The sequence below is a fragment of the Tachysurus vachellii genome, chromosome 10 (genome assembly GCF_030014155.1).
Source record: "Tachysurus vachellii isolate PV-2020 chromosome 10, HZAU_Pvac_v1, whole genome shotgun sequence".
Lineage (NCBI taxonomy): Eukaryota > Metazoa > Chordata > Actinopteri > Siluriformes > Bagridae > Tachysurus > Tachysurus vachellii.
The window spans coordinates 24,601,464-24,619,949 of NC_083469.1; the positions used below are offsets into that span (position 1 = coordinate 24,601,464).

At 40.7% G+C, this 18,486-nt stretch overlaps 1 protein-coding gene across 1 annotated transcript in view; it reads right to left on the reverse strand.

Moving 5' to 3' along the window:
- fam184aa (family with sequence similarity 184 member Aa) overlaps positions 1-17,999 on the reverse strand; it is a 28,322-nt gene extending 10,323 nt beyond the window's left edge. Inside the window, exons 1-11 of the mRNA XM_060879232.1 lie at positions 17,563-17,999; positions 15,291-16,124; positions 14,441-14,576; positions 13,831-14,012; positions 13,383-13,568; positions 12,640-12,762; positions 10,384-10,545; positions 8,372-8,493; positions 7,910-8,060; positions 1,791-2,003; positions 197-350 (exon numbers count right to left, since the gene is read on the reverse strand). Coding sequence (XP_060735215.1) covers positions 197-350; positions 1,791-2,003; positions 7,910-8,060; positions 8,372-8,493; positions 10,384-10,545; positions 12,640-12,762; positions 13,383-13,568; positions 13,831-14,012; positions 14,441-14,576; positions 15,291-16,124; positions 17,563-17,793 — 2,494 coding nt within the window. The 5' untranslated portion in view covers positions 17,794-17,999. The remainder of the gene's footprint in view (positions 1-196; positions 351-1,790; positions 2,004-7,909; positions 8,061-8,371; positions 8,494-10,383; positions 10,546-12,639; positions 12,763-13,382; positions 13,569-13,830; positions 14,013-14,440; positions 14,577-15,290; positions 16,125-17,562) is intronic.
- Between the last annotated feature and the right edge of the window lie 487 nt (positions 18,000-18,486).

Genomic DNA, 18,486 nt, shown 5'->3' on the forward strand with positions numbered 1-18,486 from the left:
CACACACACACACACACACACACACACACACACACACACACACACACACTATAGTGTGTAGTCCTGAACATTGTCATGTATACCCAACAGTAACAGATTCTGAGCTCACTTCCTGAATCACATCATGGTATGACCATGATGGTTACTGAAGGGTGGACTAATGTGTTAATGTGTGTGTGTGTGTGTGTGTTCATACCCAGCATGGCCTTTCCCTCATCTTCGAGCTCAAAGCGCAGAGTTTGCAGCTCCTGATCAGACTGTTGCTGCAAAATCTCCAGCGTCTGTCTGTGCGCTTCTCTCAGAGCATGAAGCTCCTCACGCTGCTCCTGCTTCAGCCGGTCCTCCAGCTCCTAAACACACACACACACACACACACACACACACAAACACACAATATTACTCCATCAGTAATAACTGTATATCCTTGTGAAGAAGTTGTTGCTAAAGAAACGCTAATATATTCAATGTCCATGTTAATATAAACCAGTGATGTACCTTGTAGCATGACATGCACGCAGATACACAACATTACAAAACCTCTATCTCTACTTATTTTTGTTATATAACAAATCGTGACAAATCCGTCTCTTATGCTGTCCATTGCCGAATCGACTGCCTGCTGTGTAGCTGCTCTATTTTAACCAAGCGCATCCTACAGTCCACCCACAAAAGCCCCCAAAAAAAACAGGCCATCCAAAGCACATCACATACTGTACACAAGCATCACAAGCAGCACTGGGAGATGAAAGCTTCCATTCTGCTCATGTTATTTATTTAATTGTCAGTAATCCAAGCCAAAAAGCAGCTTATAGAAAGGACCCTCACCAAATGAGGGAAAAAAGCTCTTAGGCTTTGCATAATCAGGCTTTTGCTTGACCTAGGCTCATTTCATCATCAACTACACCATCATTAACCTTTCACAAGGTCATAGATTGCTCCAGAATTCTCTCCTTCCTAATACTGAGGTCTACATTAGCTACTAGACACATGTAAGTGAATAAGACTAAACATTGAAATTTTTCTGTTCTGCATACATTCGGTACTACAGGAACCGTAACGAAACACGGAACAGATGTCAGTGCAAGGAAAATTCACCATGTGCTGCATTTAACTGGAGGTCGTAACTTTGTTATTTCATGCATATTTAAAAAAAAAAAAAAAAAAAAAAGCAAAAAAATGACATCAAAACTATTTCTATTATATACATATTTTATTTATTCATGTATGTATGTATTTATTTATTTATTTATTCATTCTATTGATGGGTACATCAGCTACTTTCTTCTTATAATTTTCATTATATTATTTATTTATTTGTATATTTACTTTTTTATTTGTTATTAATTCTACTGGAGGATAATTTTACTTCTTTCTTCTTGATTATTTCCATTCTATTATTTATTTATTTATTTATTTATTTATTGGCAATTCAATTGGCAGATAATTTTGTGTCTTTCTTCTTATTATTCACATTTCTATAATTTATTTATTTATTTATTATTCTATTGGTGGATAATTTTGCTTGTTTCGAGAAACTGCAACAGTTAAAATATATCTAGAAACAGAAAATGGAATTCAAATTTAAATGGAAATTTCATTTTCTCAGTTTTGGTTTCTTGTAATCTTCTAATAGGAAATATTCAATCAGTCCACATATTTTACTTGTTTAAGGTTAAGATGTCATATTTTGCAGTGTGGGAATTCAGAAAGGTCTCACTCTGTGTGTGTGTGTGTGTGTGTGTGTGTGTGTGTGTGTGTGTATGTGTGTGTGTGTATTTTTCTATATTTACCCTGAGCTCAAGCTGGCGTGCCTCCTCCAGCTCCTGCATAGTGCAGCAGTGGGCGTCCTGCAGGTGGCGCTCTCGTTGTTGATGCTCCAGCGCTACCTCGTGCAGCTCATGTGCCAAATGCTGTCGCTCTTGAGTGAACTGAGACTGCAGCTGCTGTAGGGCGCCGTTCGACTGCGAGAGCTGCAGCTCCAGACTTTGCTTCAGTAAGGAGATCTAACACACACACACACACACACACACACAGTGTGACAGACACGTGAACAAACACGACCTAACAAACAAAAGCAATTAAGAATTAAAACCCAGGGAAAAAAGGAGCAAAGTCAGGAAGACTATCTGCTGCCATGTTATAGTTCACTGGACCCCTGATGCATCAATACCAAGCAAGAAGTATTTCCCTACTATGTAACCCTACCCTTTCTTGACTTTCTTAAGGCTCAAGTACTCAGTACACACACTTAATCCACCAGTGAGGTTAATGAGCTTTTTTGTTTTTGTGTATGTATTTGTGGCATTATTCCATCCATCCATCCATCCATCCATCCATCCATCCATCCATTTTCTGTACTGTTATAATATTACACAGGGTGAAAAGACAATTTAGAGATAACAATCAGCCTAAAACGCATGGCTTTTGACTGGAGGAGGAAACCGGAGAACCTGGAGGAAATCCCAAAAGCATTTGGAGAACATAAACAAGCACACACATACACTTGCTGCCTGATGTATTAGGACGATGAATCGGACGTAGCGTTAAATGAGTCAATAAAATGAATTTTTATTTCTTTTGGATGCCAGGATCATTTCTCCCCCCTTTCATTAGAAAGCATTTCCAGAGCTGAGCTTTTTATATAACGCAGTTTACAACATGACTCATAACGCCAGAGATGGCTGACTGATCACAGCATCACTTCTGTCCTAGTAGAGATCAATACATGATTTTCCTGAATCCTTTATTCCCGGACAATACAATTTTAATCTCAGCAGTAGAGCAGGTCAGCGCACTTTTTTGTTTCCCATCTCATAATAAAATATTAACTTCATTCTTTCTAAAACATAGAGATGCACTCTGAGACCTTAATATAGCTGTAGGTGTTTATGTAATATCTGCAGGGCCACCTGAAAAAGAGATCCTCAGATTAGGGTGTTATGGCCTGCGTCTTGTATGGCATCTTGTTAATAACACAGAACTAAATTACATCCTGCAGAAACTGAGATGCAATATACAGATCTTTAGGAGCAAAAAAAAAATCAGATTTCTTCTGTAGCTGCGTTTCAGGAAATCAGATTATGTTGGTTATGGAGCCAGAGAATCATCATCTAACTGCGGATTTAAAGATTTTAATCTGGCTTGGATGTGCTAAGGACTAAAGGTTTTACAGCATCACAACAGAGCCACTGTTCCAAAGGGTGTAGATGTTATTGTGAGTTTTTATTGAACATGCTGTGTGAGAGTCAGTAAGTTTTTTGACAGAGGAGCATGAGCACTTTTTTCTGCTTATATAGACAACAGTAACTATAAACGGACAAAAAGTCCACGACTCATTTGTCGATTCCTTTTAATTTCTCGATTGTTTTTAATCCTGTGTGTAAAGACTGTAATTCAATAAAGAATGTAATTAGTAGCGAAACATTAAGGGCTGAAAAAGAACATCAAAGAATTGCACTTCCTGTTGAAGGAAACAAAACACCCCAAATCAAACGAACGCGATCTCAAAGACGACAGGAGGGACTATCGACCGCCAGGCAGCAGCTTTTCCCTCCTCCTTAGTGACAGAGCGAGACTGAAAGAGCTGTCATATTCCTTCACGTTTCTCAGTGAGATGAACGGAAAACATACCCCGCTAACTGCTTTGAGATTTGTGCCACCTGATGAAATATTGGAATGAAATTTTTCTGACAAAATAACAGGTAATCCCTGACAACATCTAAGCGCCAAATAGAACTTCATTTAGGATTAATGTCTAAGTGAGGGCTGAATTACAGCATGTTGTCCGCCAGCGGGCACTTAATACAGGCGTCGGCTTGAAATGTGGGATGGAGAAATTACAGAGGACAAAAAATCACACTGGGCTGCACTAGCTACACACACACAACATACAATCACTTAAAAACAGTACATGTGTGTGTGTCATATATCATGAGTATCTGTAATACCACAGACACTAAATGTCAAGCTAAGTATTTCAGCTTTTTACCCAAACAGCAAAAATAAGCAGTCACTTGCTATAAGCAGATAAGCAGTAGCTTGCAAATAAGCAGTAGCAGTAGCTTGGCTAATCAACGCTTATTTTCATGCTAGCTCGCAGCAACAGCAGCTCATAAATAACCCCCACCCAGGGGAATGCATTAGGCGTTCATCTTGTTGGTTCAGTCACTATAGTGTATTAAATAAGTAATAGAAGTAGAAAGAACATTTGGTGCATTCGAACGTAATCTCAGGTTATACTCAACGGGTGTCTTTAAAAAGACATACTACAAATCTCGTTTATGCTCTTAGGAAATCTTTTCCTTTAATATTTTTGCTTTATTTTATTTCTACTAACAACTGATACCGTGTGAAACTATGTGACGTAATCCTGGTGTACATTAAAGGTGGGGTGAGGTGTTTGAAAGCCAATGTTGACATTTAAAATCACCGAAACAAACACGCCCCTAACCCAAATGGGTCCCACCCCTGTTTTGATAGCTCCACCCACACATACATACGTAACCCAGGCAACTAATGGAAAGAAATGTGTCTTTATCATAGCTGAAGTGAAGAACAATACGGTTGCAGATAAACAAACGAGCAAAAATGACACACAAGCATAATCATGTAAAGGACAAAGGCATATATTAGTTCTGTGTAACAAAGCAAAACCAACGTTACTCACCTATCGAGAAGGAAAAAAGCGCCTCGGCATCTTAAGTAAAACTGGTCACATATTCACAGATTGGAGTTTCCTGAGTCAATAACTCCTGAGCTAAACGCTGTTACTACACAAAACACGGTTGTAGCTGCGTCTCTACATTACTACGATAGAAAAGAGGTGTTATTTGTGTAGTAACAGCGTTTAGCTCAGGAGTTATTGACTCGGTAAACTCCAATCTGTGAATATGTGACCAACTTCCTGCTCCTTCAGTTCTCTCCAGCGCTGGAAAGCTGATCCTATATTAACACGTCCTACTTCTTACCTTATCGTAAGTCTTTCTTCGCTTTCTTTCTTTGTTTTTATCCTCCATGTCAATGTTAAAATCGCTTTCTGCTAACATCCGCACTGAACACTCTCTCCGCCCATATCGGCAAGACCTGCCCCTTTCTGCTCATTGGCTATACGTTTGTTTTGTTTTTGTTTAGTTTGGCGTCCCGAAATAGTTTTCTGAAGCATTTCTCAAACATCGGAGACCCCACCTTTAATGTAGTGTACGTGATATCTGGACAAGTTTCTCATGTAATTCAAAGCAGGCGGCGAACTGTAGCTCTGACGTAATATTTAAAAGCGATTACAGCACCTTCTTACAAAAAAAGCCAAGGTATTTTAATATTTAAACAGAGTGCATGAAGGTGTCATTTAAAACGGTGCACAAGCAAAGTAAGTATGGAGTATTGCAACTAATAAACTGAGACTTTTCAATTATGCAAATTACTAAAATGTATTACAGTAAAATATCACATGGTAAAGGTGATGCTTGCTCTGAGAGACATAAAGCATGTTTTCAAACTCTTCTACCTATAGTACATGAACTCAGAGATGGACTGGGATTGTCTATTGCTGCTGTGATTGACAGAGAGAGACAGACAGACACTAATACCATCCCTCACAGCTGTAACACAGCCAAATCTGCTCTCTCGGCTCCCAGCCACAGCTGGCGCACTTAATAGTTGATTGGAGACCGAGATGAATTAATTAAACCAGTGGAATCAGGTATGTCTCCTGCTTGGTTGGATAGAAAGCCTGCAGCTACACAAGTCCTTTTGTGGATAAGCTCGAGGAGCCATGCTGTAGAGCAGTACACATTTTTCTAATATACTAAACAACATTCTTACAATACTATATAATAATTCTTTTCAAAATATTTAAGCTTTGAATCATTAAATCTGTATGGTTTTAATTGGAAATAATACCACACTAAAATAAAAAAAGATGGGAAGAGGGTCGCCAAAGCGAATCATCTCTCTCCACCTATCCCTATCTTCTGCATCCATAACACTTGCACCCACTAGCTTCATATCCTCATTAAGTACATCCATATACCTCCTCTTTGGCCTTCCTCTTTGCCTCCTGCCTGGCAGCTCCATGTCCAACATTCTCCCCTAACCCTAACCCTAACCCTAACCCAATATACTCACTCTCCCTCCTCTGAACATGTCCAAACCATCTTAATCAAAGCCTCCCTAACTTTGTCCCCCAAACTTCCAACATGAGCTGTCCCTCTGATGTACTCGTTCCTAATCCTGTCCAATCTTGTCACTCCCAAAGAGAACCTCGACATCTTCAGCTCGGCTACCTTTAGCTCTGACTCCTGTCTCTTCTTCAGTGACACTGTCTCTAAACCATACAGCATGGCCGGTCTCACCACCGTCCTGTACACCTTCCCCTTGATTCTCGCTGATATTTTCCTATCACACAGAACTCCTGACACCTTTCTCCACCCATTCCAACCTGCCTGCACTCGGACTGTTGACCCCAAGAAACTCCTGTACCTTCTTCACCCCTTCACCCTGTGACCTTACTGTTCCACTTCCCTCCCTTTCATTCACACACATGTACTCAGTCTTACTAATATTAGTAGGAATATTAAAGCTGCAAAAATAAGGAACTTTATTCATTTATAAAATAATACTATATCCATATCATCATATTCATATTCATATCATCAGGCATGTTATTTCATTCATATCCTGAATTTTTCATATATAAATATATCTAAATATCGATATATTTCTTTTCCTCTGTTCTGTGCAGCTAATCTCATTTTATTTCATTTTACTTTAAAATCTTTTTTATTTTATTTCATTTTTACTGTTCTATTCCTATTCTATTTTTATTCCATTTGACTATTTTAATTATATTTAAAGACAGGATAAAAAAAAATTCTGTTTATAGGAACATAAAAATAATGCCTGTTTACCGTGTCCGTATCACACCTTCCAGTTGTTGATTGTTTTCCTCTAACAGCATGTCTTGTTTTTTCCCTTTACTAACCACTCTCACTCACTCATCTTCTACTGCTTATCCGAACTACCTCGGGTCACGGGGAGCCTGTGCCTATCTCAGGCGTCATCGGGCATCAAGGCAGGATACACCCTGGACGGAGTGCCAACCCATCGCAGGGCACACACACACTCTCATTCACTCACGCAATCACACACGACGGACAGTTTTCCAGAGATGCCAATCAACCTACCATGCATGTCTTTGGACCGGGGGAGGAAACCGGAGTACCCGGAGGAAACCCCCGAGGCACGGGGAGAACATGCAAACTCCACACACACAAGGCGGGGGCGGGAATCGAACCCCCAACCCTGGAGGTGTGAGGCGAACGTGCTAACCACTAAGCCACCGTGCCCCCCCCTTTACTAACCATGCTTTACTTAATATCAAATTCTCTTACGAATATTAACTTAATGATTGCCTAAAAAATTAAAAAAGATTTAAAGGAAAAGAACTGTCTTTACACAGAAATGATTGATTTATGTGTTGCAGTGCATGAAAATGTAATTCATTAAAAATTATTTGAACATGGAGAGATAACGCCGTCCATAAAGTACCTGTCAGTCACCGAGTCGGACCGAGAAAATAAATCAGTCTATATTTGCGTCTTGGGATTTTATCTCATTCTTTTCTAATAACATATTGTTGGTTGTTATCTCTTCCACTCTGTATAATTGCTCACTGTCTCATGACTGTCGCATTGTACAGAAATCGACACATGCGTCATGATGATTGGATTATGCATAGAACAACGCTGGCTTCGCATTATTAATCTCACTCATATATAGCAAGCAGTGACTCATCAACTCATTTAATGCCGAGCCTTCACATAGACGTCAAACGGCGCAGTGAAGCAAATTGAGACAAATGAAGACAAATGACATGCTTTCACACGATGCGTGAACTGCGAGAGTGCGCTACCTGCTCCAGGAGATCCTCCACTCTCCTATGCCAGCTCTCTCTGGCTGTCATGATCTCCACGTCTTTCTGCTGAGATAGCTGGCTGAGTGCTGCTTGTTTATCAGCCTCGTATTCATCTGTCAGCTCCTCCCTTAAAGTCTTCAGCTCAGCTCTACATACACAAACACACACAGACACACACACACACACACACACACACACACACACTTTTAATACCTTCCTGAGGTTCTTCTGTAGCTAAAAATTCCAACAATATCACCAGCTTTTCTTTATTACGATCAACACTTGAGTTTTACCCTCCAACCGTGCTTTGTGCACAAGGGCATTGTCATGCTGGAACAGGTTTAGTGAAAGAAAATTGTAATGCTCCAGCGTTTAAAGACATTCAGAAAACACAAACATTTGGCCATATAATGTATAAACTGTGAGAGCTTTCTGATATGTGGATCCTGGTTGCACTACCTCAGAGCATCTGTCCACTTGTTATCGAGCTCCTTTGTAATTTTATCCATTTTCTGCTTCTCTTCAGCTTTGATGGCAATGATCCTGACCTCATGCTGCTGCTTCTGGCTTTCAATCTCTTCCTGTGAAAAACAGAAACAGGGTTTTTTATGTGTGTGTGTGTGTGTGTGTGTGTGTGTGTGTGTGTGTGTGTATGTGTGATAGATCATTATTTCTAAAGACAGAGTAATTACAGTTGACTGCACACAGGAATCATTAGAAACATTTGTTTTTCTGCAATCTAACTCTAGACATATGGAAGAAAATTAGCATCCTGGGCCACATTCACAACTGAATAGGGCTTAATTTTGCGTTTTCAAACGCAGGATTGTTCACCTCGCAGTGCTGTGATACCCAGCTGTGCTGTGCGGTTAATAATACATACATACGGCATCAATTGTGACATCTTTTTTTTTTTTTTTTTTGCCAAAAATGAGCCACTACGTATTCATATCATGCTTTTCTTCCTGAATAGTCGATAATTCATAGTTTGTCTGACCGCTGAGTGATTAATGGATGCAGCACTTTGGTGTAAAACAGTATGTTCTATTCTTACAAATGTGTGTCTTGATCTTGTTTCTATCTTGTTGCTGGAAACCTATTTGTACATGTAGCAACTGCATACAGCCCTAGTACACAGAATTCTGCTCGGACGTTGCTCAACTTGGATATCGTTTAATATAAATAAAAGCATTTAATAAATGTAAATGTTAATTCATAGATATCTGTAAATAAATATCTATCTATAGGATGTTTTCTGAACATGTAGTTATAGAGGTGACATGAGCGCATACTCAGTACGCATTTATTAGATATAATCTAAGAATTCAGAGAATTCTAATCAACATTCATAGCAGGGGTTAATAGACGAGCAGATGGTGTAACTGCAGGCAGATTTATTAATGATATCCAGGCACGGGCTGGTAGGTCAAAGACAAAAACAAGACAAAGTATTTTAACAGGGACTAGAGTAAGAAAACTAAACCAACTACACACTGTTGTGTGACATGTCCTTGTAATGTGTGTGTGCATGCTGGTTAGAATCTGAACTGTAACTGCCTTTATGCAAAAAAACATCTGTTCTCCCTACCAACCTTTGGCTGCAATTTCAGGTCTTCTGGGATGTGTCTCTATCAGCTTTGCACATCTGGATCCTGACAATTCTGCCCATTATTTGTGCCAAAATGCTCAAGTTCTGCCAGATCATTAGTGAACAGAAGTCTTCACAAACATTTTGAAGCCTGCACCGAGTGACTGGTCCATCCCAAATATTTGGTTTTGGACAGCATCAATGCAGCTTGGCACCCTACTGTAAGTTTATTATCCTGTTGGAAGTTCAATCTCTACCCCAGGCTCAAGTGTCTGGCAAAATGGAATAGGCTTTCTTTTAAGATTGCACCATGAATCTTGTTTTCAACCCTGACTGATTTCCAATTTCAGTTTATTCATTGTAAGGAAATGCATTCCTGTGACATGATGCTACCCCAACCATACATCACTGTAAGGATGCTGTTTCCAAAGACCAAGTTCAAAAAGTTCCACTTTGTTTCATTAGAACCTTTTTCCACATGACTGCTGAGTCCCCAACATGACTTTTGCTAAATCCCAAATGGAAATTGAAGATTGTCCATGCTAGCTGAACAGCTTCTATTTGAGATCTCTCTAGTACCTTCAGAGTTACTCTTGGCCTCTGCTTTCTTCTCCCATGACTTCTTTGCCCTGCCAGTGAATTATGTTGGGTGGCCACTAGGCAGAGTCATGCCACACTCTTTCCAAATAATGGATTAAATCGCACTGATTGTAATTTTCTATTATCTAACTTCTGATGGAAATCGGTCGCTCTATATATATATATATATAATTTCTAGTCACTGTACATCGAAAATAGAGAACATAACACAATTCGCAACACCAGTCTGTCATGGACATCGTGGCAGAGATGACTGAATAGATTTTACTTCTTTCCGACCTACCTGTAGATCAGTAAGGACATGACTGGTTTCTCTCACTCTGGCTCTTGTGGCATCCAGCTCAGTGAGCAGCTTCTCCTGGTTTTCTTTTAGACGAGAGATGTGATTCTCAGCTGAATCCAGGTTTGCCTCACCCTCCTTTACCAGCTCCTTAAGATGAGATACCTAAAAATTGGCAGGCAAAATCACTTAATCGTCAAAGAAATAAAAATACCTTTATTTCCCCATAATGTTTTTATTTATTTCAGAACGATAGATAGATAGATAGATAGATAGATAGATAGATAGATAGATAGATAGATAGATAGATAGATAGATAGATAGATACAGAGATATTGATGAGCCCCCATTCTACATTGGCTTTCTTCTTATATTAAAAGGTTCATTTTAAAATTTCTGGTAGCCCTGATTGGTTTGTTAGTCCTCATGTGCTCTGTTTCTTTATCTTGCCTGGTCTATGTCGATATTGTTTACAGTAAACTCCACTGAGTACATTCAGTCATTGTTCTTGCCAAATCTCAGGCTTTTGGTAAGCACCCAAGTACCCTAAAACTACCTTACAGGGAAAGCTTCAGTCAGTGCCTGAAGGACTTTTGATGAGCTTTCTTATGGCTAAGGACCTACATCAGATCAGTGGTCCTGATAACAATGTTGAGTGTCTTGTCTCAGGAACGGAAGAAGAGAAGAGCCAAAAAGGGACCAAGTCTAATCACCTAATTAACAGATTTTCTTGTTTCAAATAAGGATAGCAGGTTTCCTCCTGTTTTCTTCAGTTTGAAGGGGTTGAACTTTTTCCTGAAGGTCCCCGTATTTCACACGATAAGAACCACAGGACTGGGTCACGTCCTCAGACACATTAGGTTCTTACTTTAATGTTCCCATTTCTGAAGCATATTTCAATATTATTTTGCATGAATCAGGACATGATTAAGAATGCTTAATCATGTGTATATTATCATGCTTGCCAATGAGGTTTACCCGGGACCCTGTCTGAGGTATAGCCTTTTCGTAAAGAATGCTTGGACTGATGACAGCAGCTGAATTGGTAATTCCCCTAGCACTCACAGAACTCCAGGCATTCCTGGGATGGATCATTAACTTGCAACAGGACTCCAATCATCATAAACTCAAAAGTTCCTGTCTCAGAAAACAGAGCCCATTAATTGGCCAGCTTGCATGGCAGAGTAGTATGAGTCCGGTTGGAGGCTGTTCCCTACTGGAGAAAGATAATCATCTTTTTCATAATCATGGTCCAGCTGGTCTCAAATCTTTCTTGACAGTTCTAATATATCGCTTTGTTCAGCTCTGTTCAACCATGGTTGATGGTCAGTTACAGTATTTTACAGTTTGCACAAAAGGTGAGTGTGAGTTTTTTTGCCACGCATGATTTACTCTCAGGTGGGCCTTACTACAACCTTCTCACAGACACCATTTCATTTGGTGGTGTAATGGTTGACAGACCTTCTGTTGAAACTGGGCACACATCCAGGGCAGTAGCGTCTGCACCGTGTAAGATCTGGGAGGTTTGAACAGGCACACAATTTGCTTTTTGGTAGAATCTTTCTCATTATCTATTCTCTTCCCTACTGTATACTAGAGCACTTCATTGTCAAGGAAATTGCGTCTCTCTGTAGGGCACTCATTCAGATTCATCCAAAGACAGATAGATTCCCTGCAAGGACTAATCACGCAAAGCCTGCTACTCTTTCTATGTGGCAGAACTGGATTTCCATAGCCTCGAATATTTTGGTTATTTAGTCTAAAGTTGTTATTCGGTTGTTAATATTACAACTGATTCAATTTGTATATTTTTGTGTATATTTCTTTGAGCTTGTTCTGTTGTACTTTTGATTTACATGAGTCCTGGGGTGCAGTGGGATAGGGGTGGGCTTAGTGGTTAGCACGTTCGCCTCACACCTCCATTGTTGGGAGTTCGATTCCCGCCTCCGCCTTGTGTGTGTGGAGTTTGCATGTTCTCCCCGTGCCTCGGGGGTTTCCTCCGGGTGCTCCGGTTTCCTCCCCCAGTCCAAAGACATGCATGGTAGGTTGACTGGTATCTCTGGAAAATTGTCCGTAGTGTGTGATTGTGTGAGTGAATTAGAGAGTGTGTGTGTGTGCCCTGTGATGGGTTGGCACTCCATCCAATGTGTATCCTGCCTTGATGCCCAATGACGCCTGAGATAGGCACAGGCTCCCTGTGACCCGAGGTAGTACGGATAAGCGGTAGAAAATGAATGAATGAATTGTGTGTTTCCGTACCTCTTGGTTGGCAATATTGAGCTTGGCAGTGAGCTCCTCACGGAAAGTGTCCAGCTGCTGCTGCATGCGACTCCTCTGTTCCTCCAGTGAGAGATGCTGAATCTCATACTGCTGTTTCATCTCCTGAGAACAGGAAAGAGAAAGTGTAAACATGCAGAAAAACTGGCAAATTGAAAGCCACACACACACAGGATTAGCATGGATGTGTTGATGAATAAACAGGTCTAAGACCCTAAAGAATTGTTAATGGAAGAAATGTCCTCCAGATGAAATTTGGACTGGATCCATGGGTACATGTCACACCTTCGTATGCATAACGAAAATCGTAAGATTCGAATTCATCTGTTTTTTTTTTGTTGTAATGATTCTTTTGTTGCTACAGAAACAATATCGTATCAGAAAGAGCACCTTAACATCAACCTATGCAGCTTTGTCAGAGCTGATTATCAAAAAAAAATCAACCCACTGACTGTATAAACAAGAATATTGGAATGCAAATTGCAATGCAGTATCATTTAGCACTCCAGAATTCAAAGGAAAGTGTAAATGAAGCTAATGCATCACACACCCAACACGCTTTGCTCCAGCTGATTAAATAAACACACCATCTTATTCTGAAAGCCATTTTTAATATCGGTATCTTAAGAAGAGCATCCAGGATCTGAGACATATATCTTATCTTCTCATAGTTAGCATATAATACTTTCATACCCTTGACAAGCCTTCAAAATTTGAGCACCTACATTAACAAGCTGGTCCTTCTCTCTCTCGGCAGCACTGTGTGCACGTTCTAGCTGAGCTCTGTGCTTCTCCATAACCTCATTAAGAGCCTCTGCTTCGTTTTCTTTAATGTGAATAGCCTCTTCTTCATATTTAGATCGAGCCTGAGCCAAATCCAGCTCATAAGCTTGCTTCTGCTCAAACAAGGCCTGTGAAAAAAGCACAGATGGGATTTAGTGCACAAGGAAAGTGGCACAGCCAAGATTTCATTTCATAACTTCCACTAAGCATTGTTGTCTTTAATACCTCTAATTATCTGTAATAACCTGTAATGATGTAGTTCTTACTACAGCTATTATTACAGTACCATTACTAGTATCTAAAGGTAAAGCTGAGGACGGATTAGTGCTCCAGTATAAATCTAGTGATATCTATAAAAAGAGCTAGGACAGGAAGAACAAAATGACCCACTTTTTCCAGGTTGAGGATCTGCATGCGCTGCTGTTCGTCTAAAGCCTGGCTCTGACTCTGCAGTCTGTCCTTCTCCTCCTCCAGCTGGACGATCTTCTCCCGCAGACGGCTCTGCTCCTGCTGCAGGTCCTTAATCGTGGCCTCGTGGCTCATCTGAGTGGCCTGCAAAGTGCCGATCTGACCTGAGACAGAAAACATCAACAACCTGTCAGATACATAGAAAAAACTGAGAATAGACATTTGATCGATAGATAGATAGATAGATAGATAGATACAGTAGATAGATAGATAGATCCAAAATATGAATTAATAATATATGCCATCATCATGGATCAGCTGCAGTGAGCTGTTTTTAATTAAACTGCATGTCAGTACATAAACACAATGTAAAAATATCATTATAAATGTAATTGTAATGTAATGAAGTGACTCCACTGAAATCCCTGAAGTTTAAATCCCAGAGTTGTTAACCAGGCATAACAATGAGAAATCAAACAGCAATTAATAAGCGGGATTCTGTGCCATCCGTCTTGTCTCTATGAGATTGAGTGTGTGTGTGTGTGTGTGTTTGTTGGGGACTGTAATTGTGTCCCTGAGGCAGTTCATTTACTGGCTTTGTGAAGGATTTCAGTGGCCTGCTGTTGCACTCTATCTCTGCTTCCCTCCAGCTCGTACTCTGTATCCTTCAGCTGCATCACCCAAATCTCTCCGTCCTGTATAGCCTCCTCCAGCTGCTTATGCAACTCCTGTCCATGAAAAAAATTGATCATGCATTTAATTCAGCACTATTTAAAAAAAAATCTTAAAAAACATTTAATGAAATTAAAAGTTACATTTGCATCATACTTTCAGACATTACTAAGGGTGCCAATAATTCTGGAGCTGCTTACTTTTCTCTTTGTCTCACTGGCCCAAGTCTTTTTTATTTTTTTTATTATAGCTACTTTCATCTGTGTATAATGTAACGATTACTATAATGTAAATCTAATCTATAAATTTAAGTCTGTGAAGTTGGTTGAAATGAACATACATTTTATTTCAAAATATTAACAACTGAATAATAAACAATTGAATGAATGCATCAGAAAATATATCAACTAATCAGATTCAGTGAGCAAATGAATAGACTTCTGTTGGAATCTTAAAGTCTTCTTTATTTTTTAAAACAATGCTTTTCAAAGTGAGGGTCTGGAGACTCCCAGGTCTGGAGACTGTAGACTCCCAGGGGTCCATGAAGCATAGACAGGAAGATCTTCTAGTTATTCATTTATTTTACTAGCTCTTTTAATTGTTTGTTTGTATTAAATTCATGCTTCAGTAATAAAAAACTTTTAGCTCCTGTAATTCTTGTACTTACTTAAACAAGAAGCTCGAGACATGAACTTCTTTGATCTTAAGCAAAACCATACATCATTTGATCTAACTGGATTGTAATGTACTAGCCCAATATGGATCATCACCTTAATGGTGACCTCTGCGTTATTGAGAGAGGCCTGGAGCCTGTTGGTTTTGTCCCGGCTCTCGCGTGCCTCCTCCTGTGCACGATGCAGATCGGAGCGAAGTTTACACAGCGTTCTTTGCAGCGCAGCCTCCTGCAACTGAAACTCCTTCCTGAGCTCCACTTCACTCCTTTTCCAGGCTAGCAGTTTCTCGGTTGTGAGTTGCTGCGTGCGCCTCATAGCCTCAAACTCATGCTCGTAAAATGCACGCAAATCGTCCAGCTTTGCCTCGTACTCCTCCTCCATGTTCTCCTTCTCCTGCTTCAGCTCCTCTATAAGCTCCTCTAGCTCAATCAGCTCCTCCTGATCTACACACGTGGAGGCGCTCTGGCTCTGCTGGTGGTTCTCCATCAGCTCCTGCAGCTCATGATGATGGATGGATTTGAGCTCATCCATCGCTCGCTGTTTCTCCTGCTCGATTCGGGCTTCCAGTTGGCTGAAGGAGCGCAGCTTCTCCTCAAAGTCGCATCGGAGCTCCTCAGCTTCGTGCTGCATGGAGGTGACGTGCTGGGAGTGCTGTTCTTCAGAGCTGAGGCGCATCTCCTCGACACGACGTCGGTACAACTCGAACTCAGTAAGCGCCTCGTGTTTCAGCTGCTCATGCAGCTCCAGAGATTCCTCCAGAGCGTGAAGCCGTCGCTTCAACTCGGCTTCGGCTCCCATTCTGTTCCGGTACTGAAGGATCTTCTCACGTGTCTCGCTCAGGACGTGCTCAAGCTCATCGTCATGAGTGTCTTTCAGGGATCTGATAGCTTCTTCATGCTCATCGTTTTTGGTGTTCAGTGCATAAATGACCTGTGAAAATTAAACGACAGAGAGTCCTTATCTAAAAACTCCTATGTTTCAGCTTTGCGCACTTTTTCTTGTTACTATATATACACTCACCGGCCACTTTATTAGGTACACCTGTCCAACTGCTCATTAACGCAAATTTCTAATCAGCCAATCACATGACAGCAACTCAATGCATTTAGGCATGTAGACATGATGAAGACGATCTGCTGCAGTTCAAACCGAGCATCAGAATGGGGAATAAAGGTGATTTAAGTGACTTTGAATGTGGCATGGTTGTTGGTGCCAGACGGGCTGGTCTGAGTATTTCAGAAACTGCTGATCTACTCTGATTTTCACGCACAACCATCTCTAGGGTTTACAGAGAATGGTCCGAAAAAGAGAAAATATCCAGTGAGCGGCAGTTCTGTGGGCGCAAATGCCTTGTTGATGCCAGAGGTCAGAGGAGAATGGCCAGACTGGTTCGAGCTGATAGAAAGGCAACAGTAACTCAAATAACCACTCGTTACAACCGAGGTATGCAGAAGAGCATCTCTGAACACACAACACGTCAAACCTTGAGGCAGATGGGCTACAGCAGCAGAAGACCACACCGGTACTAGTAAGGTGTACCTAATAAAGTAGCTGGTGAGTGTATATTATTTTTGGTCTTATTAATAAGAGACAGGAAAAAAAGACAGTCACAAGGGAACATGTTCATAGCTGCTACAGCGTAAGTGCATATATCATAGAAGGAATAAAACACATGTAGGAAAGCTGCGATGTGGCTGATTTATGTCTTACATTACACTGGGGAAAACTTTGCTTCTTTTTCTCTTCCAACTCAGTAACTACTTGCTTCCTGCTGCTTCAGGGTTTCTTACTGCGGTGAACAATGATTCTCCTTTTCATCTTTAATTCATCCCACGATCTTTCTCATTCTGGCTAATTAGCATACTGTTAACTGTTTGACTCAGTATGCCTTTATTATTGCCAGCCTATGATTATCCAAAAAGAAACTGTTTCAGCGTTGTAAATGAGCTCATTACCAGTTTGGGATTTTAAGTTACATAATAAAAGCATGCAGTGTATTTAGTGAGTTGTATAACATTATACAGATTGCTGTCCTGCCTTGAGGTCTCAAATATACAGAAGATTCATCTCTCTCTCTCTCTCTCTCTCTCTCTCACACACACACACACACACACAAACACACACGCACATACGCACACATGCAACATGTTAAAATATCAAGATTTACAGTGTAAAACAATGCATGTATGCATGCAACAAACAAACAAACAAAAATAAAAAAAAAATTTGCATATGTTCAGGTGATTGCAGAAGACTAATGATGAGGTCATACTGTGGCTTGACGTCGAAAATACACAGCCAACAAGCAATATGTGATGCGAATGTGAGCAGTGTGCGATGATCATCGTGCATAAACGATAACGCAGACCTTTGTGAGCTGGGCAATTTTCTTGCTCATTTTCAGGTGCAGTTCGTGCGTGTACTCCATCACGAGCTCCGACTCGTACAGCAGTTTGCATGATGTTGAGGACGGACTGGTTCCCGATGCACACGAGGCAGGAGCAGCAGGGTTTCCTGGAGGAGGTGGAGGTGGAGGTGGAGGATGCTGTTGCTGCTGCTGTTGCTGATGCTGCTGCTGCCATCCAGCTCCCGTCGCCATCTTCACAGCTTCCCATTCCCTCCGTTCACAGCATTATTATAGAAGATCCGGCGTGAACGATGTTGCACCACAACTACACAAGATCACACAAAGGCATCTCGAGTTTTCCTCCCCTAGTGCCAACAAAGCGCGTGCGTTAAGACGCATCCACAATCCAGAGGCGTCATGCGGTGATCGGGGTGCGCGTGGCGAATGAGGGATGAATGCGTGTGATGCGTGAAGAGTGAGCGTTGATCATCACCACGTCGTCCTGTGCAGCGTTTTTTTTAAATAGCAAAAAAAAAAAAAAAAAAAGACACAGGTCACGTGACTGTGCTGCGCGCTGAGGGCTGACATCATATCGCTCCTTCCACGCTGCTGCGTATCGGCGCGTGAACGTACAACTTTTCATTCATAACACAATCAACAAGCATCTGATTACTCTGATTACTCTGATTCATGTTCTCCAGGTTTCTATGACATACACACTGGATGTGGTGCCAGTCCATTACAGGACGCATTAATTACCACATTCACACAGTCTAGCCAAACAATTAACACAAATCAAGCGTTTTATTATTATTATTTAATTTTATTTTTTGTCATTCCGCTATATAGCTTGTATATTCAAAGGTGCAACATATAACAATATGCAAGACTACATACAATGCAATACAGGGCAGTGTGAGATGAGTGCAGGTGGGAAGGTTATAG